The sequence below is a fragment of the Podarcis filfolensis genome (assembly GCF_964270895.1).
Source record: "Podarcis filfolensis genome assembly, chromosome: 9".
Classification (NCBI taxonomy): domain Eukaryota; kingdom Metazoa; phylum Chordata; class Lepidosauria; order Squamata; family Lacertidae; genus Podarcis; species Podarcis filfolensis.
The window spans coordinates 62,806,339-62,831,771 of record NC_139610.1 but is presented as its reverse complement, the minus strand read 5'-3'; the positions used below and the strand labels follow the sequence as shown (position 1 = coordinate 62,831,771).

The 25,433-nt window shown below is 45.0% G+C and overlaps 1 protein-coding gene across 18 annotated transcripts in view; it reads left to right on the top strand.

Moving 5' to 3' along the window:
* The window catches only part of AFF1 (ALF transcription elongation factor 1), a 143,776-nt gene that overhangs the window by 22,780 nt on the left and 95,563 nt on the right, over positions 1-25,433 (top strand). For 7 of the 18 annotated variants that reach the window (XM_083570997.1, XM_083570995.1, XM_083571005.1 and 4 more), the window contains exon 1: positions 6,827-6,870. The exons of the other annotated variants lie outside the window; for them this stretch is intronic. In XM_083570997.1, coding sequence (XP_083427123.1) covers positions 6,842-6,870 — 29 coding nt within the window. In that variant the 5' untranslated portion in view covers positions 6,827-6,841. Of the gene's footprint in view, positions 1-6,826; positions 6,871-25,433 lie in introns of those variants that run through there. 18 annotated transcript variants of the gene reach the window in all.

The window sequence follows — 25,433 nt, the reverse complement described above, 5'->3', positions numbered from 1 at the left end:
AAATAATGGGGAGAATATTGCTAATGGCCCATTGCCGTAGTTTTGGAAGTATTAAAGCCCCATCTCTCTCTCTGCCAGAGTCTTTATGTTCAAGGTATAATTTGCTGGCCGTCTTCTAGTTCATAAAAGTGCCAACCTCAACTTTTGCCTTTAAGCGTGCACTGGCATAGTTTGGGAGGTTTGAGGGTGGAGGGAAGCGTTCTGGCTAAACTTGATTTGTATCGTTTAAGAGGCGACGTAATTGAACTCAGTCCTTTGTAGTGTCTCTGTGATGTTTGGAGGACATAGCCTCTGATGCAAACGTCAATGTTCTTGGGGCAGGGGGGAGAGAGAATGTAATATGTGATACTTTAAAAACAGCAAAAATCTGAATACACTGATTTGACTTTCAACAGAATGGGTTGAGAACAGTCAGAGATGCAAGTGCTTGGAGTGTAGCTGCAACAAGGAATTCAGAATTGTTTTCTATGTGGTAGAATCCTCTGTTGTAGGAGAGGCTGTTTATGAAATCCAATCCAGAGAGTCTTGCTTCTGTTTGCCCTGCAGGTGATTGTGAGGCAGCTTGGCAGCAAAGGTCGGGAAGAATGAGAAACATTACCATATGGATTCCTCCCCCCCCCTTTTTCCCCTAGAAGAGAAACCTTTACCAAACAGATATAGTAAAAAATATCTACACATTTTGAGCAGCCTGGTTTTCCCCACATGAGCAAATAACCGGGCATCTGTTAAACTGAATAGCATAGCTCTGATTTCAGTAAGGATGTTCCGCTTGTGACTTTAGCATGCAATGGCCTGCCTACAGGGTTGAGTCCTGTGCACAAAGGAAAAACCCTGCTCATGCAGTTCTCTTTGTAGAATTGTGTCAGCTGTGACAATGCCTTTTGGGAGGCCCCAAATACAAAGCAGTATCTCGGCGGGACTTACTATTCAGAAGTAGGTCCGGTTGCAGTTTTGTGCACATTTACCTGGGAGTAGCTCCTATTGAACTCAGTGCAACTCTCTTCCAAGTAGATGTGTGCCTAGGATTTGGCAGAATTAGCTAGAGTAATTGTTTGAGAGGGGCACCACAAATATTTTTGGCCTGGTTTTACATATACAGCAAAAGAAAGAGTACAAATTGCACCACTCCAAAATATTAACTTAGTTTTTAAAAAAACACAAAAAAAACGCCCTGCAAGTAGAAAGCTAGTTGAGTTGGTGCCATATGGCCTCCATTTCCGATCATGTGATGCCTGACATTGGCAGCAGTTACAGGGGACTAACTTAGTAGCTGGGGACGCGGGTGGCGCTGTGGGTTAAACCACAGAGCCTAGGACTTGCTGATCAGAAGGTCGGCAGTTTGAATCCCCGCAACGACGGGGTGGGCTCCCGTTGCTCGGTCCCTGCTCCTGCCAACCTAGCAGTTTGAAAGCATGTCAAAGTGCAAAGTAGATAAATAGGTACCGCTCTGGCGGGAAGGTAAACGGCGTTTCCGTGTGCTGCTCTGGTTCGCCAGAAGCAGCTTAGTCATGCTGGCCACATGACCCGGAAGCTGTACGCCGGCTCCCTCAGCCAATAAAGCGAGATGAGCGCTGCAACCCCAGAGTCGGTCACGACTGGACCTAATGGTCAGGGGTCCCTTTACCTTTAACTTAGTAGCTTTGTGGGTTTGCTGGTGTGAGGCCCCCCCCCCCAAAGTGACATCATTCTGTGGTGAAAACACTGTGAGCGGCCCCCAAAGGCAGCACTTTTGCCTAAGAGCTTGCTCAAGCCTGGCACTGACTCTGACCTAAGTTTACCTCTCAGGTTTCTCTGTAGAAAATTGTTGTTGGCATCCATCTGTCTCTGGAAACTATGGAAGAGTACGCCTTTGGGGGGTAAAGTCAGACTGTTGGAAGGTTTCAGCACCTGCTGTGGCTGTAGAGTCTGATATGGGAGACAGGGAGAGACATGTTTTGTTGCAGCTGGGGCAGGTGAAGGCATCCGGTTGTGCTACTTACTGCAGATGCACCATGGCGTTTCTTCAGAGAGAGGTTTCTCCACAGTGTGCTAGTTTTATGCTTAGGAGAATTCTTTTTTTTAAAAAGCATGCTTTTGAAAATGCAACTGGAGTGCGGAACTGCCTCATTATGCCTTCCATTTCACAGAAGCTCTCTCCCTGGTTGCAAGCAGACAAAATTGCTCTTCGCAAGCCAGACTTCAGTTATGGTGTAGGAGTGGAACATGGAAATGGGAGAATTCTGACTAACTTTTTTGGTTAGATTGCTCAGCTTCTGCTTTTGTCTTGATTCAGGGGTAAAGAAGCAAATTCTAGGCATTTGGGCTGCAAATATCAGCATGCTATCTCAGTGCTTTGATACAGCCTGCAGTGTTCACATACTGAATTGGATTCTAGTTTCCCCCTCTCCTTCCCACAGTCTTACTTGAGTAAAATTAATCATAGTGTCCAGAAGTCTTAGAAACCTGGAATCAAATAACAGTGTATAGCAACCCAAAAATATTAAGCATTAAATTAAAATGGAAAACTTGATATTTAAAGTGACCCTGGTGAAGGGGAGAGGGTCATGGTTTGCGACTTGAAGGGAGTGATTTTCCAAAGTAAAATGCCACCCATGAGCTTAGTCCTCATCTCTTTTTGTCATTATGAGCAGTGAAATATTTTCATATGTGAAAGTGCAATTTGGGAACATCGCTCAATGTCCACCTCCAAGGCATCCTTTTTTTTTTCAAAAAAAGGCTGAAACTCTCATATTGAAAGTTGCATGAATCATGTCATTTATCGATGCAGATTTTGAATTAAACGTTAACCTGATGCAAATGTTGGGAAATTATTTGTAGTGCATGACAAGTATTCCAGCGGAATCTGTCTACTACTACTTCTTTTAATGGAACATGTCCTATTGATGTTTAGTGATTGGCAGGTGGGTTGTCCCACCCACCTGTCAAAGTGGGCCCACTAGAGTTGGGGGGACGGGATACATACTGTCCAATCAGGATTGAACTCCCCAAACATCGGCTGATGTTTTCCACCAGATTTGGTTGTGTCAGCCAGTTCCCACGGCCAGGACATTGGGGCAGGTGGGCACGATTTCAGGAAAATTGCCTTGCGTGACAAAATGGGGGGGGGGGGAACAGTTCTGGAGGTCCATATTTGGCTGGAGGTGCCCCATCCCCGAATTACACTTTTGTTCCAGCTATTCTTACCACGGAATTGTCCCCCCCCCACTAGATTTCTTTCACCCATCGCATGCAGTTATGTAGGAGCTACTGCTTTTCTTTTCTTTTTTGCCTAGAGGTGTTGTGTACCTAATGCAGCTATTTAACTACAGCCATTTATGTGTCCCAAAGTAGCTCATGTGTGACTCTCTATTAAAGGGATCATTGAAGCTGTCAACTGAGTGGCCGTGCTTCATCCCACACAGCCTATACCAGTCTTTCCCAAACTTGGGTCTCCAGCTGTTTTTGGACTACAGTTCCCATCATCCCTGTCCACTGGTCCTGCTAGCTAGGGATGATGGGAGTTGTAGTCCAAAAACAGCTGGAGACCCAAGTTTGGGAAACACTGGCCTATATGGTCATTTTACTCTCTGTATATTGGGAATGATTATTCCAGGCTGCTTCTAAAGGTTATTATTGACATTGTAGGATGATTTCCACAGGTTCGTTTCATAAGCCTCTGGGTGTTTTCTCCAAAGCTTAGTACCGTGGTACCTCGGGTTAAGTACTTGATTCGTTCCAGAGGTCCGTTCTTAACCTGAAACTGTTCTTAACCTGAAGCACCACTTTAGCTAATGGGGCCTCCTGCTGCTGCCGCGCCACCGGAGCATGATTTCTGTTCTCATCCTGAAGCAAAGTTCTTAACCCAAGGTACTATTTCTGGGTTAGCGGAGTCTGTAACCTGAAGTGTATGTAACCTGAAGCGTATGTAACCCGAGGTAGCATTGTACAGTGGAACCTCGGGTTGCTAACGTGATCTGTGCAGGAGGCACATTTGCAGCCCACAGTGCCGCGCCTGCGCATGCGCGGGTTTCGATTCAGCACTTCTGCGCGTGTGCAAAGCGCCGAAACCTGGAAGTAACCCGTTCTGGTACTTCTGCATTCGCCACGGTGCGCAACCTGAAGCATCTGTAACCCGAGGTACCACCTCTAGAAATTCATTCTGATTGTGCAGATAAAATATAACTGATAGAATTCTGCAGGATGGGGTATGAGCGTGTGAAAACAGTCCAGATCCAATGATCCACAGATGATGGAGTTGTCAGGCGCCATCATGGCACCCAAGTATCTTCACTTGGTTGCAAAAGGCGCTTGGCACCTGGCTAATTTCGAACACTGCGAGCATGTTGCAGTATATAGGGGACATTAGCCTGGGTAGGCTCCAAACTGCAGCTGCCAAAAGCAGACAGGGTCTCCAGGTGGTTTCTAAAGTAGAACTCTGTATATATATATTGCACTTAACTTCATTTTGTGGGTGACTGCTGTACAAGCAGAGAATCTGATGTTCAGGGCATCCACCCACACCCAGGGAATCTTCCTCGAATCTATACAGCAAGTAAGGACAGGGAAGAAAAAGAGGTTGAAAATAGCTGAGAGGTTTTAGAAGCCAGATTTTTAGGTTCAGTTGGAAATGGTTGGGAGGTAAATTCAGAACTCTATAAAGTGTCTTGAACCCTCTCCTATTGCCTCTGTTTCCAGGGCTGTGCATATTGCATTTACTTTTTTTGTTTAAATTTAAAATGTGGGACTGTGAAATAGCCATTGAAAGGCAGGGGATATACACACACATGTACCTGTCAACATTTTTTGCAAGAAGAAAAGCTGAAATTCCACTGCAGTCCTGTATACAATCAGAGAAAGTGTTGCTGCATCCAGTGGGGCCTTTTCTCCATTAAGCATGCATAGGGTTACAACTTCAGTGACCTTTGTAAACTAGCCAGTTTTAAGCAAACTTCCCAGCCCCTGATAACAGGAAATTTCTCCTTAATGGTGTTGCCTCCCCTAGTCCTTCCCACTCAGTGTTGTTTTTCCCTTCTCCTTTTCATATTTGCATTTTGTGACCTTCTTAAAACTATTTGTGGACAGGCAGATTTCCCAGCTCCTGATAACCAGGAACCCGGCCCCTACCCCTGTTCTTGAGATGTCAGGAGGCATTGCGTATGCTTTTAAACTTTTATTTTCACAATATTGAGGTCTAGAGACATGATACACGCTTTCCATGTATACTAATTTCTGGGTTTGTGTAGTATATACTTGAGGACTTCATACAACCATAGTTTTCTCCCTGAGTGTCCTTTTTTGTTTGTTTTCCTTTCCCCAAATCCTTCCTGGGAAAATATTTCAAGCTAACAATTACATTTTGAATTACTTTGTTTAATTTCAGTTCTTCGCATAGCAGAATTTGATTGTGTTCAGAATTTGAAATGTGAAAGCCTGGGGGTGGGGAAAGAGAAACCTTTCTCCCTAATATATATATTTTTTGCACTTTCCTTGCACAACGTGTATCTGCATCTCTTTATCCAGACAAACAGGCCTACACAAACATATTTTATTTTCTCGCATCAAATGTCTTAAGTTCTCAGGAATCTGGGATTTCCCCCAACCATGTGGACAAAATCTGTATGAATGCTACAATCACCAAAAAGTGCTCGTCCAACAGGGTGTTGAAAATGTATGAAAACTAAGGCTGTGTACATACAATACATTCAAAGCACATGACACCCCCCCCAAAAAAAAGAACCCCGGAAACTGTAGAACACCCACAATTCTCAGCACCCACAACTAACTACAGTTCCCAGGATTATTTGGGAGAAGTCATGTGCTTTTAATGTAACGGTGTGTATACGACCGAAATGGATGGCCCTTATTATCTTGAAGAAGTCAAGGTAGCTCTAGCTGCAAAGGATTAGAAATGGCCGCTTTCAGTAACACCAGGGCTCACAGCGTTTGAACTGTGCTTTACATATTAACCTGTGCGCTCCGTTTAAAGTTTTGTTGAGGTTTTGCTTTCTTAGGCTGCTGTCTTCAGGTGAGGACAAGTTGCTGAACTGGTTTTTGCTGGAGTGCTGGGCTGCTTAGAGGGTGCGTCACTTAGCTGGCTTGCACCAGTATGGTTCTCCCCCCCCCCCCCCAAATCTCCTGCACTGCCCCTGAGGCTTGGGACATAATACATTGGCTAAATTATTACACAAAAGCTGCAGGCTTCACGGGGGAGGCTGCGGTGGGTAGGTGGATGGGAGAACAGTAGGTTAATGCATTCTGGTATTACTTTTAGATTACTGCAGTGACACTATAATCATAGGAACACAGAGTTGATCTAGATGGGTGTTTTCCAGACTTCTTTGTTCCCGTATTCTGTGTTGCAGAGGACTCTGGGAAAACGTACAGGGGTTCATATTGGGCCTCCCCACTGCTCCACATAAATTGAGTTAAAATTTATTCCAGATAACTTCCAACATTCCTCTGCAGCTCTGCTTTTACAGGTTTTGTGCTTTGCTGCAGGTATTGGTGGGGGGAGGGGGTGAGTGAGTCATCAGCAGGAAAGATAAAGGTGTTGTGTGACCTTCTTTGTGTGATAATCAGGTTTATCTTTTAGATAGCACCTAGTGGCAAAAGCCTTGGGGGGGAATGGTTATGTTGAGGAATGGGAGAAACTTGGCCAGACACTGTTGAACCACTGACCATCGGCTTCATCATCCCTGACCATCTGACACACTGGCTGGAGCTGATGGGAGCTGTAGTCACAATCTAGAGGGCCGCAGGTTCTATCTACCCTTGGCACGTGGTCTTCAAGACAAATGACTTCTTAACTTTCTGTTATTCGGTAGCGGTAGGATAATAACGTAGTTTTTCTCTACGTGGGTTGATGCCTTTGGAACAACCTTCTGTGTTAAGGTAGGTGAAAACTCGCTTTATAACCCAGATCTTTGGGGAGGAGGGAGGTAATATTGGAGGTTTCCTATGATTGGTTGATGCTGTTGCCTTCTAAGTTTTTGTCTGTTTATTTGTTTTGCTTGTTAATTGTTACATTTGATTTTGAAGTTTATGGGTTTCCACCTTGGGGACACTTTGAGTGAAGGGTAGATTAGAAATATTGTAAGTAAATTATATATACATATTCTTGAGTATTGCAAGAGGCTTGTATAATCAGATGTGTGTTTGTTAGATTCCCAACTAAACAGTAGTTGCTGTTACCAGTTGGACCTACTGCCTCTCTGTGTTATAGCAAAACCTTCCACTCTCTGCTAATTTCCACCATGTCGGTGAGATCTTGCTACTAGTGCAGGAGCTGGTCCTCAGACCTGGGGGATTCCAGGTGCACAAATCCTTTGCTCATTTAATATTGATTTTATAAAAAAAAGCCATCAGCGACTCCCAGCTTCAATGCTTTCATTTAATGTTTAAGAAATCAATTGGCATTTCCGAACTTTACCTTCCCATCTGTAAAGTGGGAATAGAATTGTGGGTAGCTGTTTTATTGCCCATTCTGAGCATTGCGGATAGAAGAGTTAGTATGCAGAAAAACAAGATTTACTGCATAAAGAGCTTCAAGCTCCCTCTTCAGAATGCTTTCAGCTCGCCCGGCTTTTGGACGGTTTCCTTCCTTCTATTGTTCGGATATGGAGATTATTTTTCAGAGCTGGTAAAACGGGGAGAAAAACACCTGCCTGGATGAATGCAAGACTCTGACATAAAGAAGAGGGAAGCATGGATTTTAATGAATGCAGATGGCTCCTTTCCCCTCCTCCCCATGCTTTCTGATTGAATCCAGCTAGCTAATGGCACTACGGTAGACTCTCATTATTACCTGTAAATATATTCTCCAAAAGGGAGGCGAGTGAAGTAGTTCTTAGGAGTGCCGTTAATGTATAGCCCTCATTTAGGCTTGCAGGATGGGGGAAGAGTCTTCAATTACCATGACATTCTCTGCAGCAGAGTACTGCTGCATGATGATGTGTTACAGCACACTGCCTCTATTAAATGATGGCTGGCGGTGAAGAATTCTGATTTCAGTGTCGGAGATGGGCCGAAGGTGCACAATTCAACGCTGACATTTCTCTGTAGAGATTTGGCTTACATCCCTCCTTGTGGGGTTGCTCAAGCAGAGGGCATGCCAGCAGTTGCAATGGGAAGCTGTGTCGCATGGTAATGTTTCGGAGACGTTCTCGGACTGGAACGAAGCTCTTCTGAGCGCCCCCCCAGCACCGTTATATCTTGGTGTGCTGTGTTTCCCAAGGACCTGTGGAAGAGCCATGTTGTGCAGATAAAATAAAGGGGAATTGTAGTTTTATGTGTGCATTGCAAGGTTGCCCAGTGACCTTCATATGGCTGATTCGAACCCTTGAGAGCCAGTGTGGTGTAGTGGTTAAGAGCGGTAGTCTCGTAATCTGGGGAACCGGGTTCGCGTCTCCGCTCCTCCACATGCAGCTGCTGGGTGACCTTGGGCTAGTCGCACTTCTTTGAAGTCTCTCAGCCCCACTCACCTCACAGAGTGTTTGTTGTGGGGGAGGAAGGGAAAGGAGAATGTTAGCCGCTTTGAGACTCCTTAAAGGGAGTGAAAGGCGGGATATCAAATCCAAACTACTCTTCTTCTTCTTGTCTATCTCACCTCCTATTCTGGCAATCTAACCATTATACCACACTGACTGTGATTTACTGAATGCTTAGCTTTCCCCCAAGATTGAAATCCTAAACATACTTACCAGGATGTAAGTACCGTTGAATTTGGTGCATCAGAGTCTCAGGCAAGCTCTCTGCATCCTTTCTACATCTGTAAAATGGGTGCCAGATGTTGCCTGATGATTGCAAGTTAACGCTTGCAAAGTTTTTTTATTGTACTGAACTCCTATATAAATACTGTATGTGTGTGCGCATGCGTAAAAATGTCCCAAGTTAAAACATCTGCAGACCCAGTGAATAATGGTGCAACTTTGAGAATGAATGAAGAGATTTATCAGGCTAAATTTAGATAATAGGCTTGATCAGATCACAATCAGTTGTGACCTCCCCTGTGTCCCTTTGCAATAGAGTTTACAGTAGCAGCTCCTTTAGCTGACTGGAGCCTTTCGGAGTGCAAAGCTTCCTTTTGCAACGTGCTATTTTGAGTGCAAGCATTTTGCGCGTTAAGCCTCTGGCCTCTCCTCTTCCCAGTCGTTGCCACCAGCAGCCTTCCTTCATGCCCATAGCTGCGTTTCTCTGTGTTTGCTTTCCAAGGGGTTTCCTTGCAGTTCAGGAAAACAGCGGTCTCTGCTTCTGACCATCCTGCACCCCTCCCTGGCCTTCCTCTGGAGTAAAGTGGGAAACAGGTCGGATTATCTGTGGGTCAGCTTTGAAACCCTCTTTTGCTGTAGAAAACCGCTGTGTGTGCTTAGTGTGGTTCTGTGATCAAAATGTCAAGCCTTGGAACAGTTCCTGTTTTCAGGTAAAACACTGTTCCTGGTTTTTTTCCCATTATTTGTGGGATGAAGGAAGAACACAGAGTTCAGTGGGATTAATTCCAAAGTAGGTGGTTTAAGATTATGGCTATGTTTACTCACTGTAGGAAGGAGGAGGCGTGGCAAAACCTCCACTTTTACTGAAGACTGCGGTTCTATGCACACTTCCCTCTGAGCAAGCATCTATATGATCAGGCTGCATAATATTTTAAACAGAATGGCTATGGACGGCTTACAAGGAAAGAAAGGGAAGGAGCCAGCCAGAAATAAAGAGAAAGGAAGACACCTCAGACATACACCAACATGAAGTGTTTCTCAATTCCTAAAACTGCTTATTGGGGCAGTTGACTATAAGACTTTGGTTGCGAGAACCGGGATGCCACAAGTACAAAAATGTCCCTGTTTTCATCCTGCAGGATGTATGCCTTGAAGCTCCCACAATCTTCCCTAGCTTGCTTCTAAGCCTTTGGAGTAGAATGGGAAGTAAGGATTCACTTCTGCTTTCTAGGCATGGGTCCAATCGGTTTTCCCCTTGCCCCACTCCTTTTCCCATGGAAAACCCACTCTCTAGTGCTAAATCGGAGCAAACATGAATTGCTGTTTCCTCCGATAGAGCGCCAAAGAACAGTTTTTTCTAGGGGAAAGCAGCAGGACGAGGAGAAGCATGGACAAATCCTTGAATATAAATTATGGTCCAATCCCACGCAGTTATTGGAGCTCTCTATTAGTGCATTGTCTTAATTGGAGAAGGAATCTCATTAGTGTATCTGTATTAATGAATTTGACTTCCAACCTTTGCGTATGTATCTGAGAGCACAGGGAAGCTTCAAACTGGATCAGTTCAAGCAATCGGAGCCAATAATTTACAACGATTCCAACCACATTCCCAAAATTGAGCCAAATGGATTAGGATTCTGAGTTGGCACGAAGCATCTTTCTGTGTTCCTATTATGGTTGCTAGATCCTCTTTGTTCCCAGTTCTAGAGACTTTCCATAGGCTCACCTCTAAGGGAGTGTTGAAAGCATTAATCATGGTAAGAAAGAGCATTAGCTAAAGTCCTTTCTCTTCCTCTCAGCACCCATATACACACAGTTCAGCTCCAGGTGATAATGCAAGAGGCTTATTACTAAGAGATTACAGCGGAAGGATTGCCAAGCACTTTGGCCATGAAAAGGTGTTATGGGAGTTGATAAAGAAGAATAGAATTTCATGATACTAAGTCATCTTTTTAGCTCTTGTTGATAGTGGTGTCCCCATCATTCAGTGTGGTTAGGGAACAAGAGAGGAGAAATCCTGGACTGATTTATTTGTGACAGGATCTGCTTCAAGACCAGCAGGGCATACATTTACACGATCAAACCTCTCCATTCTTAAGGAAATCAGCCCTGAGTGCTCACTGGAAGGACAGATCGTGAAGCTGAGGCTCCAATACTTTGGCCATCTCATGAGAAGAGAAGACTCCCTGGAAAAGACCCTGATGTTGGGAAAGATGGAGGGCACAAGGAGAAGGGGACGACAGAGGACGAGATGGTTGGACAGTGTTCTCAAAGCTACGAACATGAGTTTGACCAAACTGCGGGAGGCAGTGGAAGACAGGCGTGCCTGGTGTGCTCTGGTCCATGGGGTCACAAAGAGTCGGACACAACTAAACGACTAAACAACAACTGATTACGTTGGTGCAGATGGGGCACATAAACCTGGGAAGGTAGCCCATCCAGGAGAAGGAAACTCTGGTCCCAGACCTCCACTGCCTTGTGGGATATCTTCAGAAGAAGAAAAAACTAAGGAGCAAACCTTACACAAATCCTAAGACAATTGGATGGCATCTTGTACGCCTCCTCCTGGCAACTCCTGCAACCAATCTGGTGGCAAACGTATTGCTCTGCTTTCCCTTGGACCACATCAGTGAGACTGAGAGAGGGTGGGTCTTGTTGCCTGGGCCCCCCTGGACCCTCAATACACACAGCCCATGCTTGTACCCCAGGGAGGTCACTTCAGTGCTGCTAATGCACACCTTTGTCTCTTGAGACAGATGGATGCCAGCAACAAGCTATGTCATTCATATCCCATCTTCCTTCCACCGTGGTACTCAAGACAGGGTTCCCTGGTGGTCTCCCATCCGATAGACATTGACCAGACCAAGTTCTGCTGAACTTCAGCAAGTTTAACTACACTACCCTGTTGCCTTGAGATCATGCCCAAAGGTATTGACTAGTTTGTTTGGACCTAATATTCGACTTGCTGCTATAGTACTTGCAGCTTGATCTCGCCGCATGTTTACTTGGAAGCAAGTCATGTCAAATTTAATGAGGCTTAACTTCATGGACGGTGTCCTCAGGATTGCAGGTAATTCTGCTAATAATAGGATTGCAGGCTTAATTCAGAGTGTTTTGAAGAGACATTTGGCAAGCGCAGCTTGAGCTTTGGAGTCCTCACAACTAATAAGGTATTTGAAAGTGCATGTCTGTGTGTATAAGGAAAAAAACCCAGTGCAGATGAGGATAGCGTCCTTAGGCGGAGCCAACCTTGCAATATGCTGAGGAGCGCAGGCAGTAGATTGTGAAAGTCTTCAAAAGCTAAACACACAGGTTCTGTTGAGGGTGTGTTTATGTGCAATCTTGCAATGAAGCACTTTGTTTTGCAAAGGTTAGTGCACCTGAAAAACTGTAAGTACTCGCGGTGTAGCATGTAGACAGGTCTTCATAGCGTGATCTGCCTTCCCTGTTTGAGCTCTGAGCTCTGTGCTCAGAAACTTAGGTCAACCTTTCAGTTGACTGTAAGAAAAAGGGGAAGGCTATGAAAGAGCCTGCTGACATGTTTCCTTGCATGGCTGCCTTGCAGTGTAGGCCAGTTGTGTGTCATACTATCCAGTATTGCTACTGTGACACCCCCCTTTGTAACTATAGCTCTCAAACAGAGGGTATTTTGGGGCTCTCGGGAAAACACTTTAATGGGGACTCAGAGATGGCCACCAGTTTCCTTGACCTGCCCTGGGGTGGAAGAAATTTACTTTTCTTCTAGCACCCAGACCGCTGTCTCTCCCAGAGATCACAGCAGCCTGCTTTCCCCTGCCAATGCCAGTCCTGTATGTCTGCGGCGGTTTAGGCCTATTTGTTTGTTTGTTTTACACTAACCCTATGAGTTGGCAGCAATGCATGCAAGACCCAGCTGTCAAAGTATATGATGTTTATTAGGAATGAGGAAGACGAAGGCAGAGAACAAAGGGATGAAGCAGATAGAGGGCTTCAGATGGAAGCTAAGCTTTTGGTCCAGCAGATATCGCTGCCAGTTCAAATAAATATATTTGCACACCATCGTTCACAAGCACTTTAAGATTTGTGCTGGAACATATATATATATACTTTAGACTTATTAAGCTTTCTATGAGGAGGCTCTGCAAGTTGATCCTTGAAGTTCTGCTAATGAAATAGTTAGCCAATCTAAGATGGTGCTGTATATGTTAGACTGAGCTTTTTGCTGTCTTATTTCAGACATGAGCACCAATAGGTCACGGAGTACATTAAGTCCAGCTTCCTTTCCCGTTCAGGCAAACAAAACATTAATGTTTAACTTGACAGGCGACAGCACAGTCCATTCTTGGGACTGTGAATATTTCTGAGCTCTGCCGTCGCTCTTGGTTTCCAACATAACAGCCAAAGAGAAACGCTCATTTGTGATGTAAAAGGTCTGTAAATAAGCCGTATATAAAATCGTTGAATCGTACGACATACAGAGGGGTCATGTAATCCAACCTTAGTCCCAGAGGAACATCCTGTACACCACAGCCCAGACCTTCACCACATATTAAATATTTCTACAGACATAACACCCAGTGTCCAGTTTTTGTTTTGTACCTGACAATTTTTTCATCTGTGTCTTTCAGCCAAAATAAGTTGAGAACGAAGCCTTCATGTTCAGAGGCAAATGCAACCCTGGGGGACATATGTTGTGAGCCACAAGTAGCTTCCCAGATGATCATAGAATTGTAGCACTGGAAGGGACCACAAGGGTCATCTAGTCCAACCCTCTGCAATGCAGGACTCTCATGCCCAATGTGGGGCTCGTGCCATGGCCCTGACATTAAGAGTCTCATGCTCTAGCAACTGAGCTATTCCAGACTCCCATAATCCTTGACCATTGGCTGTACTGGCTGGGGCAGATGGGAGTTGTAGTCCCATCAACATCTGAAGGCACCATGTTGGCTATCCGTATTGTGTATGAACAATGGCAGGTGGCAATCGCAATTGCTTAGCGATGGAGAGCACACTGGTCTGTGTTAACCTTTGGTTATATTCAGCATTATTTGGGATGGGGAGGCTGTGGACCTGCTGATGTTGTTGGACTTCATCTCCCAAGCAGCTCTAGCTATCATGGCCAGTGGTCAAGGAGTTGAAGTCCAAAAACATCTGGAAGGCAACAAATTTACCACCCCTGAGCAAGACAGCTCAGGGTTGTACCACAAGCAGGTACAAATAAAATGTATCTTGAAAAGAGATTTAAAAGTTAAGACATTTGTATGGGAAATCAAATAAGCAACAATAACATAGCATTGTGTTTTGAAGTTAATAGTTTTTACATTTTTATTGGGATTGGCTGTCAGGATACTGGACTCCTCCAGTGATGCTCAGTGAGCATCAAAAGAGCCATTAGAACTGCAGCAAATAATGTGACCACTGAATCAAGGTGTTGGGTATCCTGTAAACTGGAATAAATTGGAAGCAGTGACACAGCATCGTTTAGTTGAATGAGGCTCATTCAGACATTTCACTTTTAAAATTACAAGAGGGAAGCAGACAGACAATAGAGCTGAAGTGAACATGGAGGATTCAGGTTTAGGGAGCTGCCAAGGTAAATATTTAGGGATATGAGTAAAATGCAGTTTCTCAAGTTACCTTAGGGGTAGGGATGAATATAATAAAATGGAAAGTGTTTCCAGCATTGGTGAATTTGATAAATTTACCAGGATATTTAAGATAAGCCATTTATATTTATTTAAGAATATAGATAAAATTATATATAGCTTCCTTTGGGAAACGTGTGTGTGTGTGTGTGGAAATTATCTTAGTTAAACTTCACCTACCTATGAATTCAGGGATTGAGGGGAGAGGATTAAGTTTCCCAATATGATCTGTTACTCAGCTTGCATTAGTGGGGATACATTGGCTAATGCAGATCAAATAGTCCAACCATGGTTTGGCTGTCATGAACAGACTTGATTGCTCCCTCTCTTCCTTACTTATTCCATCCTTCCTCCTCTCGGTTAGAGCAAACCAAAGGCTTGCCACAGTGTACAAATTGGACAAGTATGGTTTGCACAAACCTTTGCTTGCATCCTACTCAGAATTGCAGACCATGATTTGAATGGGATTTAGGATTCAGATCTGGAGGCAAATTATGGTATCTACAAACTTGGAGAAAAAGAAGAAAACCAGGGTGTGTGTAACGGGAGGATTGTGTGAGCCTGAAGGATGGATAAACCATAGTTCACCTGTTTGAGTCTGAAACCCGGGCAGAGAGAATTAGAAGTTCAACTGCTGCACCCTGCCTGAGACAGACAGAGAGATTATGAACATAATCTAGACCAGGGGTCGGCAACCCGTGGCTCCGGAGCGGCATGTGGCTCTTTTACACCTTTGCCGCGGCTCCGGGGCGGATACTAGCGAGGGGAGGAGGCGCATTGTGCGCCCCGACACTCCCCACTGTGGCGGGCGCTGTACTGGCTGTGACGTCGCATGGGGGTGGTGCATGCGTTAGTCACGCACCGTCCCGACGTCACCTTCCCGCCCGCTGCGGCTCCCAGTTTTTTTTCCTTCGGAAACGGGTCCAAGTGGCTCTTTTTGTCTTAAAGGTTGCAGACCCCTGATCTAGAGGGTGTTTCTCTGGCCCTGGAAATCTATCATTCTGTCATAGTAGTGGTGGGCAGGTACAGCCTTGCACTTTGCTGTTGGGTCAGGGTTAATTGCTACTACTTGTAGATGAATGCATGGCTGAACCAGTTTACATAACATATAAATTTGTTTTGGTATGACAAAGAAGTACAGTAATGATGCATGCTCTGGATGATGTGCAAGTTTAATTATTTTGTAGCTGGCAGGACTTAAGAGATCCTTTCTCTGGTTATTTGATAAAGTGCACAGCTGCTTGGGAATAATTGTGCCTCTTTTGATTTCATGTAAGCAGCTGTAATTTTAATGTGTGCGATCCAGAAGTTTAGTTTTGTGTGTTTGCTTTTTTATTTTATTTTAAAGGAAATTATTGCTTTTAAATGAAATGGGTCAAACCAAGAAGATAGTAGCCAGAACATAAAACACTCATGACTTTGAATTTTAATTGTAGGTTTTCTATTTTACAATGTGCTTTCTTCATACAGAAAATGAATTAATAAGAAAAAGTGTGAGAAGTACTTGGGCTATATAGCATCAGTTTGTTAAAATAAAAATTAAAAACCCAGAATTGGAAACCCTAGTTCAAATTGTGGGTTTTAATTCTGAATTCCAGGTAAACTATGGGTTGCAGCAACCATAGCTTACCCAGTTCAAACAGAATTACGAACTCTCACTGATCATGAACCAGGAAGTAAGTGGGGGAATTGGAGCAGGGCTGGAAAATCTGTGGCCCTCCAGATGTTGAACTATAACCCCCGTCTTTCTTTGAGCATTGGCTACACTGGCTGGGGCGGATGGGAGTCTGAATCCAGAGACCTGTGGAAGGCCACAAGGAGGTCGGACGGAAGCCCAGGGCTCTGAGTCTTCTTCCCCTGGGGGTTCCCCAACTGCTACCTCCCCCCCACTGCTCTGCATCCAGCCAGTCCATGACATGGGCTTATAAATAGACATCTGTGTACTCATCTGTGGTTGCTTCAGAATCTGCTTCCGGAGAGCAGAGGGGAAAAGATTGTGGTCTCCCCATTCGCTCATCCCTTTAGGGACCACAAATGCCTAAGTTGACTACATATGGGCAAGTGGGCTAGAACCACTCTTTTGTGGGCTAATAACTTCTCTGGAATAGCAGCGACTGGCATATAAGCTCTTAAATCAGCCAAGAAGGGTTTTGGGCAATGATTGAGAAGTCCTCCATGCGCCTTCCGTCAAAGGTCTGCCTAGTGGAAGCTCTCTGCTTGTGGTTAATCATGTTGTGCTCCAAGTAATGCAGCTTATGTTTCTGGTGTTATTTATTTCAACCCGGATAACAGCAGGGCCTCAACAGAGGCTTATCTGTGACGTAGACACTCTCTCCTCGTGTCACTGAGTTTACAACGACTTCTGAAGAATTGGCACAGCGGCTTCCTGTGTTCCTCATTTTTGAGACAGAATGTTTATTTCATAAGATTTCCAGAGTGGTGGGTAGTCCTGTTATTATGTCTGTTGCCTCAAAGCAACAAAGGGTCTTGCGGCACCTTAAAGGCATTAACAACTTTTAGTACAGGCAACTTCACATTTGTGAATGTTGAAGGCATGCACACGCTTGTGTTGCCGTGAACCCAGAAGTGGCGCAAAAAGGGGGGGGAGCAGCCCCAAAAGAGCACAAAAAATGGCACAAAAGTAGACTTGCCTGTACTCCTTTCATGGGGTACGGACTGTAGCCCACAAAATATTAAAAGGTGCTATGATGTCACAAGATCCTTTATTGTTATTTCATATGGCATCAACTTCTGTAAGAGGATGGGGTTCAGAAGAGTTCTCTTTCGAGCCTCTTCTATCCACCACCACATTTTTATGTACACACCTGAGAAACCACTTGAGTCAGGACAAGATTCGCGACGCACGCCTTGCTGATCTGTGAACATAAAGTAGGGCAGTGAAATGGATACTTGCTCTAAAACGGTCTGCGGACCACAGTTAACATTTTTTTATGTCTGGGTCACGCCGTAGACTGTGATACTTTCGAATCTGCTTGAATGTAAAGTCGTGTGAGAGGATATCTTGGGCTGGAACATTTCTGGAGCCAATTGCATGTGGACCAGAACAGTCTCATGGGCGTGAGAGTCTTGGGGGAAGATCCTAAGAGCATTTCGGCAGCACTGTCTCCACTCTTTCTCTGCCTGCCTTTCCTGTTTGGGAGCAGGAGAGGTTTTTTTTGGGGGGGGGGGGTTGGCCATGCAGCTGCTGGCATGATTTCCACTCTGGCTTCCCAGCTCCAAAGTTGAGAGGAAAGCTGGCTGAAAAGACAACGTCTCATGCTCGCTGGAAGGCAACGTTGCACTTTCACCCTGCCTTTCCCCCTTCCTTCCTTCCTTCCTTCCCCTGGACTACCTGGAGGCAGTAAAGTGGTATCTCGGGTTATAGATGCTTCAGGTTACAGACTCCGCTAACCCAGAAACAGTACCTCAGGTTAAGAACTTTGCTTCAGGATGAGAACAGAAATTGCGGTGGCGCGGTGGCAGCAGGAGGCCCCATTAGCTAAAGTGGTACCTCAAGTTAAGAACAGTTTCAGGTTAAGAACGGACCTCCAGAATGAATTAAATTCTTAACCCGAGGTACCACTGTATTAAGACCGCTGCACTATGTTGTTTTAACTCTGAATAAAATATCGAAAATCTCGAGGTCTCGTTACTAAGCCTGCTTAAAAGCTATATCTCTGTTTTTCCTGGTTTTTTTTGAACCTGAGTGAAAAAGTGGAACTGCAGTATGAGTGCTGCTGGAATCGTTGAGAAATTCTGTGACGATAAACTGTGTTCAGTAATGGGCATAAGGCTGGAAAGGATATCCTTATTTCCAGTAACAATGAAGTTTGTGCAGTTCCAGTGACTCACAAAACGAGTCTTTAAGAATGCGTGATGTTATCCTGAACTTGCTCTATTTTCCCCGTGTTTCCGTTCAACAGCAGCAATAGAATCTTAACTAATCAGGCTGGTGATAAAGATATTGCACACTGGCCACTATTTTTGCCTCCCTCTTCCCCCCCCCCCTCACAGAAATGAAAATAGCACAGCCAAGGGTGTTTTTTAAACCATGAAGTCTGTTGCTTCTGTTGCAAAACAGCAGCAAGGCAGAGCCCAATATGTGCAAGAAACTGAAAAATGATTTACACCCCCCCTCCCCCCAGAATTTTCGCCTGCATTATAGGCAGAAACACCAGACTTTCAATGGATGCTCGGGTTGCGAATGTGATCCGTGCTGGAGGCACGTTCGCAATCCACAGTGTTTGCAACCCGCAGTGCCGCGTCTGCGCACATGCTGGTTGAGATTCGGCACTTCTGCGCATGCGCAAAGTGTGATTTAGCGCTTCTGTGCATACGCGAGCACCAAAACCTGGAAGTAACCTGTTCCAGTACTTCCGGGTTCGGCGCGGTGTGCAACCCCAAAACACGCAACCTGAAGCGTATGTAACCTGAGGTATGACTGTACATGGTGCTGGGAGTTGCAGGAAGTGGGAGCATAAGAGTTAATAGTTTGCCAAGGTGAATGGCAAATTTCAAATGTAAGTCAAATGTAAAATCAAAACAGGCCACCATTTCAGCCATGATAATTTCACATTGTACGGCCATGTTTGCATTGGAATGCCATGTGCGTCTGAATTTTTTCTGACCCCTCATGCAGGGATAGGGAACCAGCTTTTATTGGACTGCAGCTCCCACCATCTGCTCTTCTGATTGGTGTTGGGATACCAACAACGTATAGAGGGCCACAGCTTTCCCATCCTTACTCTAATGCATGGGTTGGGGGCAGAAGTAGCCTCCAGAACCTCTGTTAACTGGGCCCCAGGACTCTCCCTAAGCCAGACCCCCGCCACAAAAAAACCCTCTGCCTCTGATTTGCACCTTCCTTGAATGCTTTTGACTGACTGGAATGGGTCTTTTTATCTCTGATAATGCCACTTGCTTCCTTGGATGGGAGAAGCAGCGTATGAGTATAGAGGCTATTTTACTATACAAAGATCAGATATGCATCCATTGCTTTACCTCCTTTTGGCCTTGACCCAGCACTGGCTCGTGGCCCCCAAAAGGCTGTCCAGAAGCGAATCCGGCCCTTGGTCTGAAAATGGTTCCCCTCTCCTGCTCTAAATTCTTTTGGTGTCAGCAGTCAACACAGCACAGACTTGTACAAAAGCAACATAGCTACAGAAATGTTATTTTCATATCTCGTTGAGTGCCAACTTTCCTTTGTTCTTGCGTTTGGATTTCTCTGTATGCAATTAGGGGGTGTGGTGGATGTTCGCAGAGCATGACCCAAACTGAGTGCGGGCCAGAACTACGCAGAAGGAACTGAGCAGAAAACGAGGGAATGGAACTATATTGTGATTAAAATGTTGGACTGTGTTTTGATGCAAGAGTAGTCTTGTAATTTCTGAAATGCTACCCACTCAGGAAACTGGATTTGTATAAACAACGGTGGAGCCCAGAGGCCTTTCGGACAGGAAGCAAATGTTGATGTTCAGTATATTTATAGTTGCTTAAAAAGCTAGAAAGCAGTTGCAGCCAGAGGTAGGCTAACTAGATTGATCAGAACATGTCTGATCTGTTGCAGAAGAGATGTAGAGAGAGATAAAATGAATCATGTACACTTGGGAAGATTTATCTTACTCTTGCTTCATTTTTTCCTCTTAAAGGGGGGCATTACCTTCTAGCAGGAAGGCTATATTTCTCTTCCCCAGTATTCAAATTTCTCTGGGCACCAGGCACATTTTGCTACTGGCATGGGTCCAGTTGTGACTACGTGGAGATTTCTGGGTGCCAGGTTCACAACTCCAGTTTAAAATCCTCTGTCTTAGGTAAAGGGTAAAGGGACCCCTGACCATTAGGTCCAGTCGTGGACGACTCTGGGGTTGCGGCGCTCATCTCACTTTATTGACCGAGGGAGCTGGCGTACAGCTTCCGGGTCATGTGGCCAGCATGACTAAGCCGCTTCTGGCGAACCAGAGCAGCACACGGAAACGCTGTTTACCTTCCCACCGGAGTGGTATTTATCTACTTGCACTTTGACGTGCTTTCGAACTGCTAGGTTGGCAGGAGCAGGGACCGAGCAACGGGAGCTCACCCGTTGCGGGGATTCGAACCACTGACCTTCTGATTGGCCAGTCCTAGGCTCTCTTGGTTTAGACCACAGCACCACCCGAGTTAATTCCATTTTCATTTCCACTGTGTGTGTTTATCCTGCTTGATACTGGGACAAGTGAATTGTTGTAAGAACAAGCCACACTAAAGCAATATAGCTGAGATGATAGAGGGACCCCAAGCGTCAGCTAGTCCAACCCCCTGGCATATAGACATTTCGTTGTGGCGACTGTAACCTTGGTTTAAGGTGCTATTTGGTGACTAGCTTATATAGCTGAACTTCTAACACAGCTCCTCCTTTGTTTGATAGTAATAAGTTGAACTATTAACACCAAGAGGGACGTGGGTGGTGCTGTGGTCTAAACCACTGAGCCTCTTGGGCTTGCCAATCAGAAAGTTGGTGGTTCAAATCCACTCAACGGTGGTGAGCTCCCGTTGCTCTGTTGGGTATGTTTATATTACCACTTATTCCACATCCAGTTTTCTAATCGGATTGAAGCTGGGTTGAAGGGGGGGAAATACCGTATTTTTCCGTGTATAAGATGCCACCATGTATAAGACGCCCCTTATTTTGGGGGGACTCTGAATTAAGGAAACACCCCTCAGCACTACCCGTGTATAAGACGAACCCCAATTTCAAACCTATTTTTTGGGTAACCAGTCTTATACTTGGAAAAATATGGTACATCAAACAGCTGCATTTGTCCAGAAACTGCAGGATCAATATGGATTGTGGCAAACATAATGTGAATACAGCGCAATAAATTAGCTGTGGGAGCGCACTGGATATAGAGCGGTAATGAGAGCATACGTTAAGACAATGGCCACCTGTCATGGGTGCTTTAGTTGAGATCCCTGCATTGCAGGGGGTTTGGACTAGGTGACCCTCAGGGTCCCTTCCCTGGTTGGAGGGGCAGTACCCCATTGAGGTGCAATCCTGTGCATGTTTACTTGGAAGTAAATGCTCAGTGGGGCTTGCTCTCAAGGAATTGTGCTTAGCATTGCAGCCTTAGCCTTGTCTCAAACTTCAGACTAACGTAGTTCTCTCCCACAGAGCAATTGATAGATGTTATAAATGTTTGTCTGGTGTCTTTTACCTGTTCCAAGCGTTTGCCTGAGTTAAATAGTGAGTTGTGTACAGAGTAAGTACCACACAGCGTGTAACTTCTGGGCAGTAATTGCAGCATGCCAAAAATGCACACTTAACGTTTAAATAGTGCTTGTCAGTTGAAAAGGCCCTTGAAGTAAGATTTCATTGCAAAAGAAACCTGTTGTTTCACTCTCTTCCTGCTTATCTGCAATCTGAAAAAAAACCAAGCAATGGCTTGCTCTGGACTGTTAAGGTTGCGCAAGGGAAATTGAGGAGGGTGAGGGGTTATGAGCCGCGTGAATATGTGCAACTGTGTAAAGGAAGAAGAGCAAACATTTAGTTTTGTGGGAGTCAATTGCACAAGCATCTTGCGCTTGGATGCATGCACGCTTTCTTTCCGAGGCAGGCACGCAACCAAAAGCGGGTGAGTGTATGTTTGCACGTACTTATCTCCCTCTTTATTTAGGAGCTGTGCAGGAGATAACAGCTGTTCCCGGGTATGGGAAGAAGGTGATTCCTTTCTTTTGCAACACCTGACCTGCCTGGAAGAGCAGTAAATAGGTGCCTTCACCTGTTTTGGTTCTGTTGCTGCTCTTAACTCTTGAAGCCGGTAAAAAAATGAGTGCTAAATTTTGAAGAGCTAGGAGGAGAAGTGCTTGTAGTCCTTGTTGTTGTTGTTTAGTCGTTTAGTCGTGTCCGACTCTTCGTGACTCCATGGACCAGAGCACGCCAGGCACTCCTGTCTTCCACTGCCTCCCGCAGTTTGGTCAAACACATGCTAGTAGCTTCGAGAACACTGTCCAACCATCTTGTCCTCTGTCGTCCCCTTCTCCTTGTGCCCTCCATCTTTCCCAACATCAGGGTCTTTTCCAGGGAGTCTTCTCTTCTCATGATGTGGCCAAAGTATTGGAGCCTCAGCTTCAGGATCTGTCCTTCCAGTGAGCACTCAGGGCTGATTTCCTTCAGAATGGATAGGTTTGATCTTCTTGCATTCCATGGAACTCTCAAGCGTCTCCTCCAGCACCATAATTCAAAAGCATCAATTGTAGTCCTTAGTGAACTTAATTAAATAGGTATGGTGTGGTAGAGGTCTGTACTGGGCCTGTGCACTGGATTCAGCCAAAGCTTCAGTTCAGAACTGAACCAGGCCGATTTGAAGAGTGGGTAGCTGTTGGATTGAGAGTTGAATTGAAAGAGCACGGATCACGGATCGTTGAGGGTCAGAGGAGGAGGATGATGATGATGATGATGATGATGCTTTTATTATTTTTACCTTGCCCATTTTGCTGGGTTGCCCTGAGTGATGCAGTTCTCCCTCCTTGGAGGTTTCTAAGCAGAGGTTGAATGGCCACCTGTCATGGATGGCTTTGTTTTGGACTAGTTGAGCCTTGGGGTCCCTTCCAATTCTACGATTCTGTGAGCACGGAGTGCCAGGCAGGAAGAAGGAGAGGTGCCAGGTGGGAAGAGGAAACTGCAAAAAGGTCTAGGACAGCTGTGTTAAGGTCAGGGTGGGGTGTAACCTTTAAGCTGTGTTAAGGTCGGGGTGGGGTGCATGCCTTTAAGCCTGGAGTGCAGAGCTTTCCTTTCTGCCCAATGCCCCACCTCCTGAAGCGGCAATCCCACAGGGAAGCTCTTTACAAAGCAGCACCCCTCAGGATTGATCTCTCTTGGAGCAGCGTCTCCTTGTCCCGCCCTCCACCTCACTGTATGTTGAATTAAAGGTAAAGGGACCCCTGACCATTAGGTCCAGTCATGACCGACTCTGGGGTTGCGGCGCTCATCTCGCTTTATTGGCTGAGGGAGCCAGCGTACAACTTCCGGGTCATGTGGCCAGCATAACTAAGCCACTTCTGGCGAAACCAGAGCAGCACGTGGAAACGCCGTTTACCTTCCCGCCAGAGTGGTACCTATTGATCTACTTGCACTTTGACATGCTTTCAAACTGCTAGGTTGGCAGGAGCAGGGACTGAGCAACGGGAGCTCACCCCGTCACGGTTATTCAAACTGCTGACCTTCTGATCGGCAAGCCCTAGGCTCAGTGGTTTAGACCACAGCGCCACCCGCCTCCTGTATGTTGAATTAGGGTTTCTTTAAAAACCTATTTAAGCATCAGCTCTCAGGTCCTCAGGTCGGCCTGATCCGGCAGTCCTGGACTAGAGCCACAGGTTGGTGGGCCTGTGCTAAAGCATACTAGAAATGTGTCTGAATTGCTGGCTGAATGCAGACCGTTCGTTTGGGGAACTGGGTTTTGCAAATCAGTTAACATACGTTGACTTTCGAAAATCCTGAATAGTTGTGTTTTGGAAGTGAAATGTTGGGTAACAGTGTCTACATATGTGAGTTGCAAAGTAAAATTTCTGGATTTTGAGGAAACACATACCTTAAGGTTAACGTCTTTGGTCGAGCGTGAATCCACAGCACATGATAGCGGCTTTTTCCCTTTGCACTATGAATCTTTATTGCACTGATGTAGCTAGGCCCACTTTATTTGATGGGTTTTGGTTACAAGTTGTGTATTAGATTAAAAACACACACACAAGAAGGAGGACTAGAAAAAATAAAGAAAGGGAAAACTGTTCCTCAAGTGTGCCAACCATTAATGTATGTTGTAATTTAATGTGTTGAGGAACTGGAGCAATCCAGGGATAATAAAAAATATAAGAATCTACTGCTGTTCTATAAATGAAATACAATGCAGTCTGCTTAAAAATATGCAAGAAGACCTGTACTTAGCAAGCAGAATAAAATTCTAAAAATGTTTTTATTTGAGATTAAAATTGCTGTAATTTTTGGGGGGCGGTTTTTGCTCTCTCAGTTTAACTTATACACTCTGACTTAGAGGTCTTGGTGGATAGCTCTGTTGAAGATATTGGCCCCGTGTGTTGCAGCTGTGAATAAGGGAAATTTCCTTGTTAGGGATCATTAGGAAAGAGATTAGTTGCTATACAAATCTGTGGGTGCAACAGCACTTTTAAATACTGTTTACAGTTCTGGTTGCCTGCCCTCAAAAAGGATATTGTAGAACTAGGGTTCAGAAAAGGGCACTCAAAATGATCAAGGGGATGGAGCAATTCCCCTGCAAGGAAAATGTCCAGCACATCAGGTTTTAGGGGTGGAGGGAAAGGTGGGGTGGGGCATGGTAGATGTATATAAGATCATTCCCAGCATGGAGAAATTGGATAGAGAACAGTTTTTCTTCCTTTCCCACAATATTAGAATTTCATCCCAGTGAAACTGAAGATTCAGCACAGATTAAGGAAAGTACTCCATACAACACTGTAGTTGGAACTATGGAATTCTCTACTACAAATTGTATTGATGACCACCAACCTGGATGGCCATCTACCATGGATACTTTAGCAGAGATTCCTGCATTGCAGAGGATTGGACTCGATGACTCTTGGGGTCTCTTCCAACTCTACCATTCTATGAAAAGAGGATTGGACAAATTCATGGGCTACCAGTGACTACCAGCCATGATGGTTATGTTTGCCTCCACTGTTGGAGGTGGCCTGCCTCTTTATACCAGTTTCCCTGGGAATCACAAGTGGTGAGAATGGCTGTTGTGTTCAGATTCTGCTTGTGGGAATCCCATAGGTATCTGCCTAACCCTCTATGAAAACAGGATGCTGAACTGGATTCGCCATTGGTTTGATCCAGCAGGCTCTTCTTGCATTCTTATCAGTGGTCAAGCCATGCCCAATAAACTTCTTTTTAAAGTACCAACCATATATATTATTTTGTCTGATAATAATAAACAACAATAATAAATTTTATTTATACCCTGCCCTCCCCAGCCAAGACCGGGCTCAGGGCTGCTAATAGCCGTTATAAAAACAAATTAATTGAAATACAACTTAAAAACAAGATTAAAATATTAAAATACAGCCTCATTTCAATGGAAACTCAAATCAAAAACTTTGGGGGGTATGAAAACGT